General features: G+C 53.3%; 7 protein-coding genes across 7 annotated transcripts; 4 read left to right on the top strand and 3 right to left on the bottom strand.

The window, feature by feature from the left end:
- The first annotated feature begins 225 nt into the window (after positions 1-225).
- On the top strand, positions 226-4,156 carry AFUA_6G03580 (putative mRNA-nucleus export ATPase (Elf1)). Its single transcript, XM_742626.2, has 2 exons — positions 226-3,833; positions 3,892-4,156. Exons 1-2 carry the CDS (start codon positions 538-540, stop codon positions 3,947-3,949), a joined length of 3,354 nt encoding a protein of 1,117 aa, XP_747719.2. The 5' UTR covers positions 226-537; the 3' UTR covers positions 3,950-4,156.
- A 324-nt stretch (positions 4,157-4,480) lies between these two features.
- exg21 (beta-glucosidase) lies at positions 4,481-8,065 on the top strand (the record flags this gene model as incomplete). Its single annotated transcript, XM_742627.2, has 4 exons — positions 4,481-5,351; positions 5,409-5,580; positions 5,625-7,783; positions 7,868-8,065. Exons 1-4 carry the CDS (start codon positions 4,779-4,781, stop codon positions 8,063-8,065), a joined length of 3,102 nt encoding a protein of 1,033 aa, XP_747720.1. The 5' UTR covers positions 4,481-4,778.
- A 790-nt stretch (positions 8,066-8,855) lies between these two features.
- AFUA_6G03560 (putative IgE-binding protein) lies at positions 8,856-9,517 on the top strand (the record flags this gene model as incomplete). Its single annotated transcript, XM_742628.1, has 2 exons — positions 8,856-9,143; positions 9,194-9,517. The coding sequence occupies 2 exons, from the start codon at positions 8,856-8,858 to the stop codon at positions 9,515-9,517; spliced, it is 612 nt and encodes a 203-aa protein (XP_747721.1).
- Positions 9,518-10,547: 1,030 nt separating this feature from the next.
- On the bottom strand, positions 10,548-10,940 carry AFUA_6G03550 (uncharacterized protein; the record flags this gene model as incomplete). Its single annotated transcript, XM_742629.1, has 1 exon — positions 10,548-10,940. One exon carries the CDS (start codon positions 10,938-10,940, stop codon positions 10,548-10,550), a length of 393 nt encoding a protein of 130 aa, XP_747722.1.
- An 841-nt stretch (positions 10,941-11,781) lies between these two features.
- On the bottom strand, positions 11,782-14,093 carry acuE (malate synthase). Its single transcript, XM_742630.2, has 5 exons — positions 13,355-14,093; positions 12,879-13,303; positions 12,624-12,824; positions 12,219-12,572; positions 11,782-12,163 (listed from the first exon to the last, which is right to left on the bottom strand). Exons 1-5 carry the CDS (start codon positions 13,713-13,715, stop codon positions 11,885-11,887), a joined length of 1,620 nt encoding a protein of 539 aa, XP_747723.1. The 5' UTR covers positions 13,716-14,093; the 3' UTR covers positions 11,782-11,884.
- Positions 14,094-14,300: 207 nt separating this feature from the next.
- AFUA_6G03530 (glutamine synthetase family protein) lies at positions 14,301-16,755 on the bottom strand (the record flags this gene model as incomplete). Its single annotated transcript, XM_077804957.1, has 5 exons — positions 14,301-15,112; positions 15,164-15,853; positions 15,903-15,955; positions 16,002-16,258; positions 16,320-16,755. 5 exons carry the CDS (start codon positions 16,753-16,755, stop codon positions 15,082-15,084), a joined length of 1,467 nt encoding a protein of 488 aa, XP_077661093.1. The 3' UTR covers positions 14,301-15,081.
- A 640-nt stretch (positions 16,756-17,395) lies between these two features.
- Positions 17,396-19,519, top strand: AFUA_6G03520 (putative short-chain dehydrogenase/reductase family protein; the record flags this gene model as incomplete). The annotated part of the gene is made up of 4 exons (XM_742632.2): positions 17,396-17,451; positions 17,502-18,041; positions 18,091-18,274; positions 18,326-19,519. The coding sequence occupies 4 exons, from the start codon at positions 17,396-17,398 to the stop codon at positions 18,380-18,382; spliced, it is 837 nt and encodes a 278-aa protein (XP_747725.1). The 3' UTR covers positions 18,383-19,519.
- Positions 19,520-20,981: the final 1,462 nt, after the last annotated feature.

Here is a 20,981-nt window from a genome sequence, read left to right as displayed (position 1 = left end):
CAAGACCGGGGTAGTTTATGCCTGAGGCAGTCAGGTTTAACTCAGGCAGCAACTGGCCGCTCAGCCTTGTTGTGGCGGAGGATCCTCCAGCCACACGCCACATGATCCAATGAGCAAATCACCGTCCGCATGTGCTGGCGGTGAGCTCTGATTGGCCATTGCCCCCTGAATCGCCTCAGGCCGAAATTTTCGACCGCTGGCACGAATTTTTTTTTTCTTGTTGATAAAGCGAGATAGTGGAGACCCCTCCATCATCCAGCGTCGGCCTTGACTTTTCAAGTCTTTCGTTTTTCTTCTTTGTTGTTTGTTTTTCATTCTTCTTCTCATATACCCTAGACTTTGTCTTTTTGCTTTAGACGACCTGTCCTCGGGGGAAGGACGTTAATTTCACCCTCCAGCTCAATCGTCGTATATACCCTCCCCTAATCGTTCGTTTTCCCGCCGTCGTCTCAAACGAACATAATCCTCGTCGGCTCGCTTCAACAGACTAAGAAGCACCTTTTTTTTTGACACTCTCCGCTCTCCTCCTCAAAACCGATGATAATGCCTCACTCCGAGATGTCCGCACCTGTCGTTGTCTCGAAAACTCCTTCGGGAGTCCCTCCCACCGTCGAGGAGGTTTCCTCGCTTATGAACACAATCTTCACGGCCGAGACCTCACAACAGTCTCTCGATGCTGCCTACGGGCTGACCAACCTTCTCATCCAGAGCGTCGGAACGTTTGGTCTTCAAAGATACAACATCCTCCCGGAGATCAAAAGGGCTGCCACCGATAAGAAGAGCGGTGCCCGACGTGAGAGTGCCATGTTGATCATTGGTGCCCTGTTCGAGCGTTTTCCTCGCGAGCACCCCCTCAGCGAAGTCGTCTTTCTTCTTCAGGATGGTGGTGTCTTGAATCTGGCACTCGATTCCCTGGCTGACAAGGGCGCCGTCGTGCGCGATGCGGCCCAGTACGCCATCGACGCGCTCTTTGATTGCTTGAAACCAGAGTCGTTGGTCAACGCTCTCATTCCCGCCCTCTCGGCATATCTCAACAAGAGCTCCGGTAAATGGCAGGGCTTCGTTGGTGCGTATGCCTTGTTGGAAAAGATGGCCATCAAGGCGCAGATTGGTATGGGAACCATGGAGGAGGAGCGCCAGAAGGATCTTCTGCGCAGCGCCATGGGCAAGACTCTCAAGGAGCTGATTCCCCTGGTTGAGTCTGGGATGCACGATCTCAAGAACGAAGTGGCCAAGCAGGCCAGCAAAACCATGACTGCACTCACTACCCTGCTGGACAACGACGATGTCGCTCCTCGCATTCCCCTGCTTATCAAGACCATGGAGCAGCCTTCCGAACAGACTTTGCAAAACGCTATCCACGCCCTGTCTCAGACTACCTTTGTCGCCATCGTCACCTCGCCCGTCCTCGCCCTTTTGACCCCGTTGCTCGAACGTTCCCTGAATGCCCCCACGACGCCCCAGGAGACCCTGCGCCGCACCGTGGTCGTTGTGGAGAACTTGACCAAATTGGTCCATGACCCGGCGGAAGCACGCACCTTCTTGCCCAAACTCAAGCCCGGTGTCCAGGCGGTCAAGGATCGCGCTTCGCTACCAGAAGTCAGAGAACTCGCGACCCGCGCCATGAATGTCATCGACAAAGCTATGGGTGACAGCAGCCTGGCGGCCGGCTCCGTGGCGAAGACGACCGCTGAAGATGTTCTCACTGTGCTTGAGGCCAAGATCAAGGAGAACGGTGGCCTTGCAGTGCCCAGCGAGCACACCCTCTTCGAGCTCGGCAAGAGCTACATCGCTGAGATGGTGCGCGAGGATGTCAACGCCAGAATGCACGATCGCATTCCTGCCTGTGTTGGCCCTTATCTTCGTGGACTCCTCCAGGATGACAAGCACGAGGCTGTCGCTTCGGCCGTCCAGGAGCACTTCATCGAGGAAGATCACCGCAAGTTTGGCAAGCCCGTTCCTGACGACCCCAACGAGGTGGAGATTGTCAACGCCAACTTCTCCCTCGCTTACGGAGGAATGCTTCTCCTTTCTCACACGAACCTTCGTCTTCTCAAGGGCCACCGCTACGGCCTCTGTGGTCGGAACGGTGCCGGCAAGTCTACCCTCATGCGCAGTATTGCCAATGAGAAGCTCGAGGGGTTCCCTCCGCAGGATGTGGTCCGCACGTGCTTCGTCGAGCACAATCAGGGCGAAGACGCCGATCTGAGCATCATCGAATATGTGTCCAAGGACCCCAAGATTGCCGAAGCCGGACAAGAACACATTAGCCGTATTCTCCTCGAATTCGGATTTACCGATGGCCCCGAGGGAAGACAGAACCAGCGTGTTGGGTCCCTCTCTGGTGGTTGGAAGATGAAGCTGGCTTTGGCCCGTGCTATGCTCATGAAGGCTGATGTGCTGCTTCTGGACGAACCGACTAACCATCTCGATGTCGCCAACGTCAAGTGGCTGCAGGAGTACCTGAAGAAGCACACTGACATCACCAGTCTTATTGTCAGTCACGACTCTGGATTCTTGGACGAGGTCTGCACCGACATCTACCACTACGAAGGAAAGAAGCTGGTCCACTACAAGGGCAACCTGGCCGCTTTTGTCAAGCAGAAGCCCGAAGCCAAGAGCTACTACACCCTGTCCTCCAGCATGGTGCAATTCAAGTTCCCTCCCCCCGGGATCCTGTCCGGCATCAAGTCCAACACCCGCTCCATCCTTCGAATGACCAACTGCTCTTATACCTACCCTGGTGCGAGCAAGCCGTCGCTGGTTGACGCCTCCCTCTCGCTTTCCCTCTCGTCTCGCGTCGCCATCATTGGTGGAAACGGTGCTGGTAAATCGACTTTCATCAAGATGTTGACGGGTGAGACGATTCCCCAGACAGGAAAGGTTGAGAAGCACCCCAACCTTCGGATCGGATACATCAAGCAGCACGCTCTGGAGCACGTTGAAATGCATCTCGAGAAGACTCCCAGCCAGTACCTGCAATGGCGTTATGCCAACGGAGACGACCGCGAAGTCTTCCTCAAGCAGACCCGAATTCTGACGGAGCAGGACAAGGCGCAGATGGAGAAGCCGGTCGACCTCGGAGACGGCCGGGGCCCTCGCCGCATCGAAGCCATCATGGGTCGTCAGAAGTGGAAGAAGACCTTCCAGTACGAAGTCAAATGGGTCGGCCTTCTTCCCAAGCACAATACCATGATCTCGCGTGAGACCTTGGTCGAGCTTGGCTTCTTCAAGCTAGTCCAGGAGTTTGACGATCACGAAGCCTCCCGTGAGGGCCTCGGTTTCCGAGTCCTTGAACCCAAGGCGATCTCGAAACACTTTGAGGATATCGGTCTGGACCCTGAGATTGCCAACCACAACCAGATCTCCGGTCTCTCCGGTGGTCAAAAGGTCAAGGTTGTCCTGGCCGGTGCCATGTGGAACAACCCGCACTTGCTGGTGCTGGACGAGCCGACCAATTTCTTGGACCGTGACTCTCTGGGTGGTCTGGCAGTGGCCATCCGTGACTTCAAGGGAGGTGTCGTCATGATTTCCCACAACGAAGAGTTCGTGGGTGCCCTGTGCCCCGAGCAGTTGCACATCGCCGATGGTCGCATTGTCGCTCGCACCAACACCGCCGTCGCTCTCGACCGCTTCGAGGACAGCGCCGCCAGTTCTCCTCAGCCCGGCAGCACCGTCGCCAACTCGGCGGCTACCAGCGCCGCTCCCTCGGCTGTCAACTCTGGCGCCGAAGATCAAGGCGAACTGAAGTTCAAGGCCAGGAAGAAGAAGAAGATGACTCGTGCTCAACTGAAGGAGCGCGAGGCGCGCCGTAGATTGCGTCACCTTGAATGGTATGCTCCTCCTTATCTTGTGACTTTTGACTTTCTGCAGACTGCTAACTCTCCATAGGTTGCAATCTCCCAAGGGTACTCCCAAGCCCCCCGACACTGATGACGAAGCTGAATAGACCTTTTGCCTTTTCTTCTAAAAGTGCATCTTTTACTGCATATGAGCGTCATGATTCAACTGGGCATATCTTGCTATAGACGGTTTGGTGTTATTGTGTTTTGAATAATACATGTTAGTACATAGAGAACATGACTTCTTGCCTACGTTCATCATCTGTTTCTATCTGTTTACTGCATAGCTCGCACATAAACTGTATGAAATAGTGCTGTCCCGCTCGTCTCGCGTTCATAGGTAGGCTTTTAGTAAGACATCTCTGAGTGTCTTTGCCGTGGGTGAGCATGTAGAGAGAAGTGTGACTTTACATAGATCCGTTCAAGCACCCGACACTTCAGCAATATATCCTTCTCTGGACTGTCTAAGGTGGCTTAGATAAAGTAAACCAGTCTTCTCGTAATAGTTGGCCATTTTTCCTGACTATGAAAGCCGAGCATTTCCTGTGCTGCAGGAGGGACCCAATACCTTGTCATTGTTATGCCGTTTTCGGCAATCAATCCGTCAAGTTCCCAGCACTCAGCACGTCAGCTATCTACCTTGCATGATAATCATAATCTTTCACACTATTTCTCCCACATATCCAAAGCACGGCATTTGCAGTCGAGTGCAACCGATCGCCAGCAGTGCGTAATACATCTCCAATACAGGAGATACAACTCTTCTCTGATTGGCCGAATAGCTGCCTCCCTGTTCCACCGCGTCGGCTCTGTCATTCCTCCATTGAAAGCGAGCTGTCTTTTTTACTTGTGTATCGTGCATTTTCAGTCTCTCTCCTTTTTCTCAGTCTGTAAAGACCGTCTCTCTATTCAATGCCATCCCTACCATAACCCGGCATGGCCCCCCCTGATTCCACCCACGGCGGAAGCTTCAGGGACCACCTCAAAACCAACGACCGGAGCTCGACATCTAAGGGCAAACAACGCTACTCACCCCTCCAGGAAGCCATCCCCGAAGAAATCTCCTCCTTCCGCTCCCCTTCCGAATATGCCGACACCGACTCGGACTCCGACCTCGAGAGATCAGGCTCCTACAAGCTTCGCCCGGTCGACCGCTATGGCTCCCACCATTCTTCCGCATTCATCCCCGTCATCCGCGAAGAGAACGGCGTCGAGACGTACCTCGATAGCATCACAGAAGCAGAGCAGGAGCTCCTCTCCGCGTCAAAACAGTATGATCTCGTCGATGATGATGACTCAAGCGATTTCGACTCCGATGAGGAAGCCACACTCAGATACAGGTTGAAGGATAGGCTGAAGCGGCGGCGCGCGAGGCTCCAGGCGTGGCAGCCGGTGAAGTATGCTCGGATCTGGTGGCGGACTCTGCTTGCTGTCGTTGTGACGTTGGTGGTGGTGGTGTGGGGGTTTTTGAGCTTTGCGGTGTCGCATAGGGAGGAGCCGACGGTTTGGGTGAGTGCTGTGCCATCCGTTTTCCTGAGGCTGGGGGGCTAATTGTTGATTGTCTAGCCGATGGTGCCATCTGATTCGTGGTTTCCGTCGCCAAAGGGAGGGACGCTCAAGCACTGGGAGGAGAGTTATAAGAAGGCGCAGAGCTTGGTCCGCAATATGACGCTCGTCGAAAAGGTCAATATCACAACTGGAATTGGCTGGCAGATGGGACTGTGTGTTGGAAACACTGGTACGTTGGTTGACTGTGACTACGGATTCATACTGATTGATCAGGCCCGGCGGATATTGTTAAATTCCCCTCCTTGTGTCTACAGGACGGTCCTCAAGGATTACGATTTGCGGACCATGTGTCTGCCTTTCCGGCGGGTATTACAACGGGGTCTACGTGGAATCGAGAGCTCATGCGCGAGCGTGGCGTCGCTATGGGGCGAGAGGCTCGGTTAAAGGGTGTGAATGTCCTGCTAGGCCCCTCGATGGGACCCCTGGGAATGATGCCTGCGGGAGGGCGCAACTGGGAAGGATTCGGTTCTGACCCTGTGCTCCAAGCTGTGGCTGCGGCAGAAACCATCCGGGGTATTCAGAGCAATGGAGTCATGGCGACGGCGAAGCATTTTGTGATGAATGAGCAGGAACATTTCCGGCAGCCCTTTGAGTGGGGGATTCCGACCGCTTTATCGTCCAACGTGGGCGACCGTGCCCTGCACGAAGTCTTTGCATGGCCGTTTGCCGAGAGTATTCGAGCCGACGTGGCTAGCGTGATGTGCTCGTATCAAATGGTGAACAACAGCCACGCCTGTGAAAATAGCAAACTCTTGAATGGGATCCTCAAGGATGAACTGGGGTTTCAAGGATTCGTGCAGTCCGACTGGCTGGCCCAGCGGTCTGGCATCAACAGCGCCCTTGGGGGCCTCGACATGAGCATGCCGGGAGATGGTCTGCATTGGGTGGACGGCAAGTCTCTCTGGGGCAGTGAGTTGACAAGAGCAGTGCTCAACACATCTGTTCCCGTGGAGCGACTCAACGACATGGTCACTCGAATTGTGGCTGCGTGGTATCATTTGGGGCAGGATACCTGGGAACGTCCGCCGCCGGAAGGCAACGGCGGCCCTAATTTTTCTTCATGGACCAACGACGAGGTGGGGTGGCTGCATACGGGAAGCAACGACGGGTCTTATGCTAGGGTGAACCACTACGTTGACGCCCAGGGCACCGGACCAGAGGCACATAGCATCATTGCGAGAAAAGTTGCGGCGGAAGGAACAGTGTTGCTGAAGAACGTAGATCGCACACTTCCGCTGTCGCGCAACGCCTCAAGTCCATCCGGCGGTATTCTCCGCGTTGGTATCTATGGTGATGACGCCGGACCGGCGTTGGGCCCAAATGCTTGCCCTGACCGGGGATGCAACCAGGGCACCCTGGCTACCGGCTGGGGCAGTGGAACCGTGGAGTTTCCGTACCTTGTGAGCCCGATTGAGGCGTTGGAATCTGCATGGTCGACGGAAATCGAGAGCACCGCGTACCTGCGCAACGCCGTTATGCCAGCGGACGCTGTTGACAAAGATTTGTGCCTCGTCTTTGTGAATGCAGACTCGGGGGAGGGCTACATTTCCGCTGGCGGAATCCACGGCGACCGCAACGATCTCTTTTTGCAGAAAGGAGGCGATACCCTGGTCCGTACCGTCTCGAGCAACTGCGGAGGTGGACAGGGGAAGACCGTGGTTGTCATACACGCGGTCGGTCCGGTCGTGATGGAGTCGTGGATCGATCTTCCTGGCGTGCACGCCGTCCTGCTTGCCAACCTGCCCGGGCAGGAGAGTGGGAATGCATTGGTGGACGTGCTCTTTGGTGAGGTGGATGCTAGTGGCCGGTTGCCGTACACAATTGGAAAGAGTCTGGAGGACTATGGGCCAGGCGCACAGGTCTTATACGAACCCAATGCACCGGTGCCGCAGGTAGACTTTTTGGACGCTCTGTACATCGATTACCGGCATTTTGACCGGCATAACATCACGCCGCGCTTCGAATTCGGGTTCGGGTTGTCCTATACCACGTTTGAACTGTTGGATCTCAGCATCAGCCCGCTGCAGCAAAAGTCGCGGTCTGTACCCCCACGGCCTGCAGATGCCGTGGCTCCACCCGTGTACGATATTAGCCTGCCGGATCCTGCGTCGGCCTTATTCCCCGCTGGCTTCCAGCCAGTCTTCAAGTATATCTATCCCTACCTTTCGAATCTTGACGGAACGGCGCCGCACAACTATTCATTCTACCCCAAGGGTTACAACGAGACTCAACGTCCATCGCCGGCCGGGGGTGGAGCAGGTGGCCATCCCGCGCTATACGAGGAGATGGTAAGCGTAAAGCTCCAGGTGAGCAATACTGGGGATCGCAAAGGACAGGAAGTGGTCCAGGTCTATGTATCCTTTCCGCCCGATGTGACCGAGGAGGGCGACTGGGTGGAGGTGGACTCTGACGCAGACAAGACCGGGGAGAAACCGAGGGAGCGGGTGAAAATCGAGTTTCCTGAGCGGGTTCTGCGGAATTTCACCAAGATCGAGCTGGAGCCTAGTGAGCGACGCGAGGTGCAGATGACGCTCAGCCGGAAAGATCTGAGCTACTGGAGCACGCGCGAGCAAAACTGGGTGATGCCCGAGGGCAAATTCCAGATCTGGGTGGGACGTAGTTCTCGCGATCTACCATTGATGGGAGAGTATTGAGTTGCTTGCCTTGTTGTATAGACTAATTCTTGTACATAGGTGTGGGACATAATAGACCAAGCAATGCCACAGCAGGCATCATTCGACAAATATAGAGTTAATTCCCAAGCGATCAGACCGACTTCTGTTGCCATGAGCACCCGCGGTGGCCCGGAGTGGATCAGTGGCTATTGCCGAAGCTTCCAGCTCGACGAGAGTGTTCGGCAGCAACAGACTATGCACTGGACCCTGAGGGTCTATTACTCGCACTTGGCCAATGACAGGAGCAGCAGAACGTGAAGGTATCCAATATGACCAAAAAGGTACTCAACCCGAGACACGGAGTGGAGCAACCGTCGATCATCGGCATCATCGGACATGTCATTGCTGGATCAATTTTTCTTTGCCGTACGGCATCCCTGCCACAGAAACCTGATCATCACTGCCGTGTAAGAGAATGAACAAGGGTACGGCAACGACGTAGCATGATCAGCTGTCCCTCTGTTTCAAGGGTATTAACCCGTCGGAGCCAGCGGTAGGAATTGAGGCGGAGGCCGACCCGGGATCGCCAGGGCCAAGTGGAGATGGGCACTCGAGATGCCACATGGGGCAAGGCTGTGTCTCTCGTGGAAGAATTAGATAAGGGATGATGAAAATGAAGGGTGGCTGATCAGATCTGGGTTTTCATCCGTTCGTGCTGGCACAGCAGGTATTTAAACCCTCCCTCTTCAGACCCATCTATCACCCATTCTCAGCAGCTACATTATAACTACAGCTACACGCATATCGACGGAGTATATCCACAAGCAAAATGAAGATCCCGGTTCTTTTCTCACTCCTCACCCTGGCCTCTGCCGTCAGCATCCCCATCCGCAACAATGGCCACAGCAACAGCTACAGCTACCACACCAGCAACAGCACGAAATTCTCCGTCATGTCCGCCCGCTCCGGCTCGCCCATCCACTTGCTCCCCATGAATGCAGCCCACGGCAACTTCTGGCTCGGCGAGTCCCCCTCCACCTTCTGCCCTGAGCCCGTCGAGAAGGTCAGCGGCTGCCCCCCAGGCACCACCACCCGGTTCGCCAGCGCGAACGCCTTGGTACGTCCTGCCCTATACTCGCCTGGTTTGAAATGTACTGACAAACACAGGACGTCGCCGTCCCCGGCGGCCAGCGCATCTACGTTGACCCCCGCGGTGCCCTCCGCTTCACCACCGCTCACTCGGGCTCCATCCCCCCTGGCTCCTCTACCGGTCCCTTTGTCCACAGCGCCGGCACGCCATTCGGACACTTCGCCTACAAGGGCCAGGGCGCCAAGGGCTTCATCGCTTGCCCCAAGAGCAATGGCACCGCCACGCACTGGCAGGTGTATGCCTCTGTTGCGAACGTTGCCAGCGGTGCGGAATGTCTCGGTTTCAATGCTTTGGCGGTACCTTCGAATGACACTCGGGCTGCCGCTTGGGAGTATATCTAAATCGAGGCCCTGAGATGAGTACATGAGTGGAGTCAATTGTGTACGCTAGACTAGCAAAGCTTGACCCCAGGCGGGAAGCACGTGGAGGTGGTGGAGGTCGTTGGAATACTCCGTAGAGTCAACTTCACTGGACTATGACTGTTGCTTCTGTCTGCGTATGAAAGAAAGAGATGCAAGACCTCGTCACTGCAAGCGTAGCCTAGATTTCTGGATTGAGCTTTGCTCCTAGAGTCGTGTCTGCCTTGATGTGTAGATATTCTGCACCGTGCATTTTGGATGCTATAACTTCCAGCTTGCTGATACTATTTATTTTTTGCATACGGAGGTTCCCAACCCTCGCCTAATTACCAGCAGGGTTCTTTAGTTCTGGGAATATATAGAATTACGACAGGAAATGCGAAGAGGGGGTTCATGTGTCCTAGCAACTACGACGGATGTTTTCCTCTCGATGGGTTGTTCATCCACTAGGGTTGATTGTACTGTCCCTATCTCTCACATTTGTTGATGTCAGACTGCTGCTCTGCATTGGCTGGGGTAAGGAAGGTATCCGCTTCTGAGCGTTGAGGAGAGGAGTTCAATTGATGTTGGACATCATTAGGCAATAATATCATATAATGGTATCATGAGTTAGTGTCTCGTTCATTGGATACTGTTTACTTTAGAGCTCACAAGGTTCCTCATAGATTAACTACACCCCAGAAGTATCATATCTTCCTCAACTGGGTTCTGCAATCCAGGACTTGGATGCTTCCTCACTGGGATGCCATATCATGCGCACATTTACTACCCTACGTATTGCATCTCAGTATGGGATATTCATTGCAAACTTAATTTGCCATAATCGAAGCGCATCGAGCAGTATGAAACCAGTAACCCGCAGTACTTCAAGGAGCCTCAACCAACCAAACCAATTGCAACAAAGTAACCACTTGCAACAATAAGGAAACATACCTATCGCTCTCGCAATCCCTCCCCCTCTCCGCACACAAACCTGCAACCGTCAGCAACCGTCAGAATCCCCAGACAATACCTACCGAAACCCAAGCGCAGGCTTACACCCCATCTGCCCATCATTCGTAGACATATACCTCTCGATCCTCCTCTGCATATCATCGACCGCCATATCCATCAGCAGCCGCCCATCCAGAACATCAGCCCCGCAATCGAAATCATACCAGATGCCTCCCGCGAAGGTACGGTCCCAGGCCGGTGCCAGCGTGGCCTGTCCGCGCGCGACGCACTCGATCATCGCGCCGAGGAGGGCGTAGCTGTTGTCGAAAGCCCCCGTCACAGGGCAAAAGACCCACCAGGTGCGTTGGCCGGGGAGGTTCGGGCGGTATCCTGTGTCGTAGGTTAGGCAGTCGTCTACTGGGATGTGGTGCGGGGCGGAGGAGTCATGGGAGGATGTTGGTCTTTGGGACATTTGTCCTTCTTACCCTGGTTCTTCTTGGTGGAGTGAAAGGCCAAAGGTATGGGACGAGATATTCAAGAAGTTGTAGAGGATGCGCTGATGTAGTAGTTGGAGGTTCGATATTTCGAACAAGGTAGAGTAGAGAAGCGAGAAGAGAGAAGAGCAGGATATCCAAAGGATAATGGTGATGGTGAGAAGAATGTCCATTTTGAGCAGACTTCGTATGAAATTTATATCTGTCGTGAGCAGAGAAATGAGACACACTCTGTCGATATAAGACATTATTTCGGTACATCGCGACAAGACGGTGATGTCTTGTAGAGAAGAGAGACATCTCAATTGAAAAATGAAGATAGATGTCCTAGACACAAAGTAAGACACCGGGGACACGAGGATGGCGTGCAGAGAAGCTGGGTGAGATGTCTACCGACGGATTGAGAGACATCATGTCAAGGCATTGTCTGAGTGGATCCAGTGAGGAACATCCCGAGATTCTCTCGACAAAGAAGGAGAATCGATGAAACGACGAAGCGAGGCTTGACAATGGCATTGTGATACAAAGAAACTCAATTTGAAATCTATGGAGATGGACAATGGCCAATTGGTTGTCTATTGTCATGGAACCGATAGAGTAGATGTCAGGTCCAATAGCCACTGAAGCGGAATTTGCTTTTTGCTTGTGAAGCTGCACCTATTTAGCACAAGCATAGAATAGACACTGCTTCTCACTTGGGTGATACCATTGAAGAGGAAAGTGAAACCCTGTGTTATAGATGTGACAAGAACTCATCCGTTTGGAAGACAGAGGCGTTCGCTTATGTCTAATAGCTCTGTCGACATCTACAAGATTACTTCGAGAATCAAGAAAATTACTGACAATGTATTGATGCTAAATGTACAGTACAGGGGAATCATCAATCATCAATCTGGCACCAGCACGCTCACAATCTTGCAGGCTACAATTTCGACGCAGTACCCGGGGTCGAGATCTCATTGTACAGCAGACTGGTAAGGAAGTCCGCATAGTCCTCACCCGTCACCTGACCGGCAAAGTAACGGGCCGCCAGCTGGAACTTGTTGCCCTTGGGTGACTTGGCGGCCAGGCTGTCGGCCTGCTCCTGGAGCAGACGCAGAGCGTAGGCCTTGTCGATCTTCTTGCCCTCGGAGCTGGTGACCTGGTGGTGCACCCACTGCCAGAGCTGAGACCGGGACACTTCGGCGGTAGCGGCATCCTCCTACTCGGAAGTTAGCAAGGATGAAAGTAGTCAAAGTCCACGTGAAAAGGCATACCATCAGGTAGTTGATCGGGATGCAGCCGACACCGCGGAGCCAGCCCTCCATGTAGGAAAGACCGATGTTCAAATTCTTGCGGATACCCTCTTCGGTGATCTTGCCAGGGACGTTGGTGTTGAGCAGATCGTTGGCGGTGATGTTGACGTCCTGCCGGCGGACGAACAGCTGGTTGGGGGTAGGCATGTATTTGTTGAAGACCTCGGAGGCAATGGAGGCGAGAGCGGGGTGAGCAACCCAGGTACCGTCGTGGCCGGCACGGACCTCACGCAGCTTGTCGGCGCGCACGCTCTCCATGGCCTTGTCGTTGGCGACAGGGTCATCCTTGATAGGGATCTGAGCAGCCATACCACCCTGGGACTGTCAGTTTCTCGTCGGTTGATCAGGCAGAGAGCGAAAACTTACCATAGCGTGAACACCACGGCGGTGGCAAGTCTTGATGAGCAGCTTCACATAGGCGTCCATGAATGGCACAGTCATGGTGACATCAGAGCGGTCGGGAAGGACAAAGTTGGGGTGCTTGCGGAACTTCTTGATGAAGGAGAAGATGTAATCCCAGCGGCCGCAGTTGAGACCGGAGCTGTGATCACGCAGTTCATAGATAATCTGCACATGTTAGCACATGGCACCAAAGCTAGCTGGAGAGTATCCTGGACTCACCTCATCCATCTCAAACGCAGCAGTGATGGTCTCAATCAGAACAGTCGCACGGATGGTCCCCCGGGGCATGCCGATGTAGTCCTGAGCGAGGTTGAAGACGTCATTCCAGAGTCTGGCCTCGAGGTGGGACTCCATCTTGGGGAGGTAGAAGTAAGGACCGTGGCCGCGAGCAACCAGCTCCTTGGCGTTGTGGAAGAAGTAAAGACCAAAGTCGAACAAGCTGCCAGAGATAGGCTCGCCGTCCACAGTAAAGTGCTTCTCGTCAAGGTGCCAGCCTCGAGCACGAGCAATCAGGGTGGGAAGGGCGCGGTCTGTACGGAGCTTGTACTCCTTGTTTCCTTGCTTGAAGTCGATCTGACGGCGAATAGCATCGTACAAGTTGACTTGACCGTTGATCATGTTCGCCCAGGTAGGGGCACTCGAGTCTACGCCTGTCAGTTTGTCTTTTTAATGCAATTAAATGTCAAGTGACTCACCCTCGAAATCCGCCATGTAAGTCCAGACGTCCGCATTCAGAGCATTGACGACCATCTTGCGGTCCGTGGGACCAGTGATCTCCACGCGACGGTCAACCAGACCGGGAGCGGGAGGAGCACCCTTCCAGGCGTCATTTTCACGAATGTGTTTGGTCTCGGGGAGGAAGTCAGGCAGATGACCCTTGTCGATCTCGGCCTGGCGATCGATACGGCGCTGCAGGAGGGCTTTCCGGGTAGGGTTGAAGGTGCGGTGGAGGATGGCGAGGAAAGCGCAAGCTTCCTTGGTGAGGATCTTGCGATGCTCGTTGTTCACGGCGCCCAGGATGGCGACATCCTTGAGCTGTACTTCGATTTGGCTCATGTTGATATTGTCTTTTGCAATGATCAATGGCTGGGGATGAGGTGATGGATGAAGAAAAGCCACCCAAATAAAGTTCAAGAAGAAGAAGGAAAGAAATCAAAGCCCGGCGCAGCACCTAGACGACAATATATAGAAGGATCGCATGCATAGGTCCTTCGGGAGTACGAAGAAAGACATACGTCAGAACGATGAACAACCGCGGCCCATTGGAAGTTTGGACCAACCATGGGCGAAACACGGAAACCTTGGGAGGTCACCCATATCCATTTCCATTCCAGTCATCCAGCTGTAATCGGTAAGTTATTCTCATGTTATGGGGAAGCAGTCTTCAGGGAAACTGTGGAAAACATCCTATCACTGATGGACCACAGCCAGTCATCGTGCATCACCAGGGCTGGATGAGCGGAAGTTGACTGTTTTGGAGCAAATCACATGACTTTTCCGCGGACATCTCTTGCACTAAGCCCGAGAAGGAAATATAGATTACCAGTTATCTTACTAGTGTGTATTGATCTTTCGGCCGACTCCCCGCTTCCTGCCTGAGGTGTCTTTCTGCTTCCCCTCACCCGGGGGCCGCCGCAGACCGATTGATTATCATCCACTGCTAATACTATTACTATATATAATCACGCATTTAGAACCAATTGCTCGCTTTGATCTGTTTTGAGTGAATGAATTTTCTCGGCCGTTTCGGTGTACTGATGAGTTTATTGCATACGGCTAATTGTGACTGAAGATACCAATTCAGATCAAATCGATCAACCGAGGAAGTCCTCCCGCATGCCCGAGATCGCCCTTGCCGTTGAAGCCGCGGTCCAACGTCAGGATGATCTAGGCCTGAACCCTGCAGCTCTGTTTCGGCCTGTCGCTGCCTCAGGCTCTTGTCCGACTTGTTCCGATGGAGTCATCCATCCATCAGGACGACTATTATCAGTGCCACCACAATCAACACCCATTTCGACAGACGTATTTAGCAATTCAAGATCAAAAATGCAATTTATTCTCGAACGGCATACCAACTATTATATCAAATGTTCCATCTACTGACTGTCGACATTGCGATCTTGAGGGTTGGCATGTGGCATGTGAAGATGACTGGCTGCATGTGATAACCTGTAGCTAGAGAATAGAGCTCTAGCTTCCGGGCCCCATTCCGATTTGATACACTCTCGGGAGCAAACGGGGTATCTGTTTCAGACTGACGATAAGAGACAAATAGAAGGATCTATCGCGCTCTACTTCATACGCTCTGCATAGTGACAAGCAATGTACAACACTCGCTGAGCCATCAACTCGACGATACAGCATGATTCAAGGTAAACAAACAACCTGGGTATATGCAACAGCCGTTGGACCGTAGGACTCGTTAGACCGTTTCGATGTATCGCCGCACCTCCCTGTCCTGCGTTAGCATCATCCCTGTCGTCATGCATGCGGGGAACACAAACCAATCAGTCACCGCTTCCTCCCACAGGTGCACCTCATGTTCTCGCGTCCCCCCAAAGTGATCTACGAATTGATCGCCAAATACCTCTCGTGCAACGCTTTCCTTGCGCATGAATGCAACTGTCGCCTCCTTCAATGTTTTGGCCAGTCGGACCCCCTGATCGCTGGCACCACCCATGTCCTCGTCCTTAGACAGAGGCGGGACCGGGATTTCCAGCTTCTTCTCGACACCGCGCCAACCCAACGCGACGATAGCGGCTAGGACAAAGTGTGGGTTCGCGTCTGCACCGGGCACGCGCACCTCGAATCGAGTTGCTTTCGCGCTGGCTGTGGGCGGGGTGATCAGCCGGATGGAAGCGGCCCGGTGCTCCAGACCCCAGGATACGGTGACCGGGGCCCAGAAGTTCTCCACCAGCCGCTTGTATGAGTTGATCGTTGGTGCAAAAAGAGGCATGATATCCGGAAGGCCCGTTAGAATACCCGCCAAGAAGTGTCTTCCTAGATCGGAGAGGTGTGCGACGTCTGGGTAGGGCGGGGATGGATCAGGTGTCGGGCGGAGGAAAGCATTCTTTCCATCTTCTGTAACCAGCGAGATATGCATGTGTCCGCTGTTGCCGGGCAGGCCTTCGCGTGGTTTGGCCATGAACGCTGGCGTGATGCCATGTTTCGCGCCGATAGACTTGACCACGTATCTGAAAGGTCAGCAAGCCGCCAAAGCTTCGTATACCACGACCGACTTACTTGAATAACCCAGCCTTGTCGGCCATTTCCTTGGCTTCCCCGAATTGTAATGCCTGAACGCGTCAGCCCATGCCCTGCCCATCAGCCAAGGACACTCACTGCCTCAAATACACCCGGCCCGCTTTCCGTGTGCCATCCCTCAATCTCGCAGTTGAACTGCTCGCATGCGTCGAATATGCCGTAGTAGTACTCCTGATTATGTATCGGGCGAGTAAGACTATACCCAAACATACCCTCCGTCAGCGCAGGCAACGCTTCAACAGGGTTCTTTTGGAGAAAGGCGGCGGTCGCGGAGGCATTCCGCTCGGGTGTGGAGTAGTCGCCTGGTGCGCGAAATTGATAGAACTCATACTCCGCTGGAAATCAATCAGCAAGCGTTTCAAGGTCCTGGGAAATCAAGTAGAGCAATCGACCTACCCCCGGCCATAGCACGGTATCCCGCTGCCTCCACCTTACTGAGCGCCGTCTTCAACAGCCCCCGTGGACAAGCACAGACAGGGGCCTTCGTCTCCGGATCGAAAAAGCTGACAAGAAAGAAAGGGACATCGTTCTCCCAGGGGATTCGGCGAAAGCTGCTCAGATCAGGCACTGCGACAAGATCCCGGTATCCATTCTCCTTATTACTGATCGCCAGCTCTTTAAAGTATGTCCGGTCGTGCATGTCCCAGCCAAAAATCACGGAGCAGAATCCGAACCCGTCAGCCGCGATGGAGAGGAATTTCTTCTTGGAGATGAGCTTGCCGCGCAGCTGGCCGTCCACGTCGACACCTGCCAGCTTGACCTTGGTGTCATTTTTCAGGATCTCGGCGACGTTCTCGAGGGTCACTTTGCAGGAAGACGTGGACGCGGACATGGTTGACGAGATTTCCTGGGACGGTAAGTTGAGTCTGTAGGCGGCACAATGGACAGGGGATGAGCTTACCGGCGTGGTGGTAGGGGGTTGGAGATGCAGAAGAACGGGGGCCGTGTTGAGTGTGGAGAGCCTCAGCGCCTAGGTGCCTTATCGGAGCTTATCGACGGTCTGTCGGCCACACCGGTGCTATTGCATATTACAGACAAGGATAGGAGCCGATAATAGATAAGCGATCATGATAGGAATTGGTTTTGAAGGAAAAAATAGCAGATCCCTGCCTAGATGATTGAAGCGACAACTCGAAAATGATTTTCTGTATATTTCTGGCATACAAGTACCGGACCATCGCCCACTGTTGTTATCGTCACCGGCCAACCGCCGATTAGATAATTCGATCCACATGCCCCGCGCCGGAGCTGTGTCACAGTATCGTGTCTCTTCTTGGGGAGCTCGTCGACTCCTGACCGTCTTTTCCTCCGTACATTCTCGAGTGCTCAGTTGCCTCATAGATTGCCTGTCTTTTCTTGGACTTTTAATCTCATAGGAAGCCGTTTTGCCTTCACACGCCTCTGTCATATCTATTGATTACCCCACACTACGAAGCCTCAGTGACTGATCGAGCTGCAAAGACAAAAACAAAATGGCTTCTCGAGGAAGACTCCAAGGCAAGAATGCCATCATCACCGGTGCCGCAGGGTAAGTCATCTCCCAATCACTCGGTTGATATACTGATGGATTTCCCGCAGTGGCATCGGTCTCGAAACCAGTATCCTCTTCGCTCGCGAAGGTGCCAACGTCCTGATGGCCGATATCTCCGCTCCCGCTCTCGAGAAAGCCCTGGCTAAAGTCAAGGAAGTCGTCCCCAACGCGCCCCGAGTCGAAACAATCAAGTGCGATGTCTCCAAGGAATCTGAAGTGCAGGCCATGGTCGAGTCCCAGGATAGCTGGGGTGGAACGGACGTGATGTTCAACAACGCGGGGATCATGCACGCTGACGACGCCGATGCGGTCGATACACCAGAGAAGATCTGGGATCTGACACAGAACATTAACGTCAAGGGTGTCTGGTTTGGCTGCAAGCATGCCGTGCTGAGTCTGCGTCGTCACAAGAAGACCAGGGGTAGCATTATCAACACGGCGAGTGTGGTTGCCCTGGTGGGAAGCGCAACGCCTCAGCTGGCCTACACAGCCAGCAAAGGTGCTGTTCTCGCCTTGACTCGGGAGTTGGCTATTGTCCATGCTCGTGAAGGTTTCAGGTTCAATGCTCTCTGCCCTGCTCCGCTCAAGTAAGTCGTTTCGTCGCGAGATAGCGAGAAACCGCTAACCGCGTCGCAGCACCCCTCTTCTGCAAGACTGGCTAGGTGATGACCAGCCCAAGCGTCACCGCCGCGAGGTTCACTTCCCGACAGGCCGGTTCGGCGAGGCCATCGAGCAGGCGCATGCGGTCGTGTTCCTTGCCAGCGACGAGAGCAGTTTCGTCAATGGAAGCGATTTTGTCGTAGATGGAGGCATGACCAAGGTATGACTGACCTATACTCCATAGCTCAGAGGGTTACGCTGACAATAACAGGCATACGTTACCCCTGAAGGCCCGGCGACTGCTGCTCCTAAAAACCTTGGCCATTGATCTCAGCTCGAGTAGCTATCAATTCACATACCTCTATTACCATTGAGCCCAATCAACATTCCCGTTGCAACCTCAGGTCCACCCGAAGTAGTATATACCTCATTCCCAAGGCAATAACTTTAAACTATTACAGCCACGATTCCACGCCCTCGCGCCGAAACGCCAATCTCCTGTATCACCACTCGCAGACCGCAAAAAGTCCTCCACAATAATAACAACAATTACTACCTTCTCAGCCCAGAAATATCGACCTCCTGCTGTTTATTGGAGAACCGCCCCTCTGCGTCCAGTTCTCAATGACAACCATCCGCGCTGTTCTACTCCGTCTAACAATCTACACCCCTCGCACCTGTCCATCCGACTGAACATACCACCGCTCTTTGTGCAGCCACAACCGACTAAGCAACTTTTAAATCCCTTCTCAATAATGTAGCTCCTCCATTGCGTCGTAGTCGCATGTCTGCCGCGCCATGTACGAAGCATTCGGCTCTTTGGCATACGGACGGTCCGCTTCCACCATCGCCGAGTCTGTCGGGATGAGTTCCCTGCAAGACCCATGATGATCCTTGTATACCGGTAAAGGTTGCAAAATGCTCATTGCTATCTGCAGCCGGGGCTTGGGTCGGTTGATGATAGCTCGCGTATGTCTGCGTTGTAGAACATGCGTAGGGGCTTGGGGCCGCCGCCTGCACGGGGGTCAAATAATAAGTCTTGTCTTGCCGTCTGGTGGGACAGGGAAGATCATGATGAAGTGGATATCGGGGGTGGGTTGAGTTGGCGGCCCAGTGCGGAATTGAAGATTTTGATGTCGGGAATGACTAGCTTGGGGGTGTTGGAGCAACATGGGGCTGAAGTCGAGGGGTGGCCATTCTGTGATGCTACGGTGAGCTTAATGGATGTCGAAATGCAGTGAGTGTAGTCAAGATAGGGTGTACATGGGATCTTCTGATGTGCTTCCAGATTGCTTCAGGGTTGAAGAGGTCTGCACCCTACTTGTCATACGTTGAAGGGATCCTGGTCAATGCAAATGAGTCGGTTTTGATTTAGATTCTTGGATATAGTATCTAATGATACTCGTACTGAACACTAAAAACATCTGTTCAATCTTCAGTGAGCATGAACTGGCCAGACTCAGTCTACTTATGGCAATATCAGGGCCATGCACTCAATGACTGCATGGACTCTCTCTGGCTCCGCATCCTGTCGCTCTGGCCGCTTCGCTTGAAATACCCTTCCTGGATCCGATCCGATTGAGCATCTGTACGGAAGACGTGTATATGGACTATTCTCGGCGTCGAATGATCCGTTCTCTGATGGCATCTAGATTAGAGTTCGGCGGCAAGCTAGCCCATAGGAACTCCCCTAGGTCGTCGTCTGGCATTCTTTCTTGCAACACATTCATGGTAATCCCATGGTGAGGATGCAAAGAGCTCTATCTGTCCAAGCCTGAGCTCATTCAGCAACACCTCCCTGGTCTGGTATGTGCTTCCCAGTCATCCTGGGTGTACCATAGCCATCTTCGGGAGACTTTCTGAGGCTAGTCAACAATAGCATATTGACGATTTCCTCGTCTGATGTAGGCATGATGTTGCACCCATGGACATCGTCCGAGTCAACATTGGCTGGCACTATGTCGGGGACAATAAGTTGTCACCGCTAAGAGAGTGGATAACTGATGTATATCCACCCGTGACCTTGGGCGTACAGCAATTTACCCATGTAGTAAAAGAAAACCAAAACAAGAAAGCATGCAGTAAGTATCAAGTTGGTAAAACAACATGAAGCAAGATGCCCCATGGTTCGAACGAGCCTGGCTGACCGTCTGCCCGTGAGTCTCTTGACTGTAATACTGTGAATGAACTGTCGTAGCTCGTCCGTCGGGGGGGGCTATGGCTCGCAGCTTATCTAGGTCCAGAGGCTGAACATCTGCTGGACTAGCGCCAGGTCTGGCCGACTGGCCAAAAACCATCCACCGTGTTAGGCGTGTTGCCTGAGTGCCCGGTGCTACTCCTTGTGGAATCGGGTCATGGTGATGGCAGCCTTACGTCTTCATCGTTCTTCTTGCCATTGGCCGGAGTTCTCTTCTTGGACTTGAGCTGTATTAACCACACCATTAGGTTCCATACTTCCGTGGATAATTAAAAGGAGCTTTGTCCTTGATAGACTGATGTCTTGCGCGCACAGAAGCTCTGCAACCTGATCTGATTGGAAGTCTGGTCATCGCCAGCGTAGGCTGTGGCTTCTTATCTTTGCACGTTGCCACATTGCATGCGCACTGTATTACCTTAAGGTATATCTCGCCGTCGAGGTCAAAAGAAGCCCCAAAAAGACAAGGAAAGGGCCTGCTTGTCATTCCTAAACAACCTAACCAGCACCACTGTTAGTATGTTAAAGACGATGAAAGCCATCAAACATACAGCCTCATACTAAGTCCCAGAGGTGGTACTTACAAAAGACGACACAAAGGGAGGCAAACCGCCATCGTCGCTAGGTTGACCATGACCTGGAGAGCGACCTGCTCTCGAACTCGGAATACAGGAATCCGGATCCTTTCGACGCAGAGATGCAGTGAGTGAGCAAGTTCCTCTTCCTTCTCCAT

The sequence above is a fragment of the Aspergillus fumigatus genome, chromosome 6, assembly GCF_000002655.1.
Source record: "Aspergillus fumigatus Af293 chromosome 6, whole genome shotgun sequence".
Classification (NCBI taxonomy): Eukaryota; Fungi; Ascomycota; class Eurotiomycetes; order Eurotiales; family Aspergillaceae; genus Aspergillus; species Aspergillus fumigatus.
The sequence above is the reverse complement of the archived record's forward strand: the minus strand, read 5'-3'. Positions and strand labels throughout refer to the sequence as shown.

Coding starts and splice junctions, on each gene's coding strand:
- AFUA_6G03580 (XM_742626.2), top strand. CDS start 538: ATGATAATGCCTCACTCCGAGATGTCCGCACCTGTCGTTGTCTCGAAA. Junction 3,834..3,891: donor AGATTGCGTCACCTTGAATG/GTATGCTCCTCC, acceptor AACTCTCCATAG/GTTGCAATCTCCCAAGGGTA.
- acuE (XM_742630.2), bottom strand. CDS start 13,715: ATGAGCCAAATCGAAGTACAGCTCAAGGATGTCGCCATCCTGGGCGCC. Junction 12,825..12,878: donor CTGCGTTTGAGATGGATGAG/GTGAGTCCAGGA, acceptor TAACATGTGCAG/ATTATCTATGAACTGCGTGA. Junction 12,164..12,218: donor TCCCGATCAACTACCTGATG/GTATGCCTTTTC, acceptor ACTTCCGAGTAG/GAGGATGCCGCTACCGCCGA.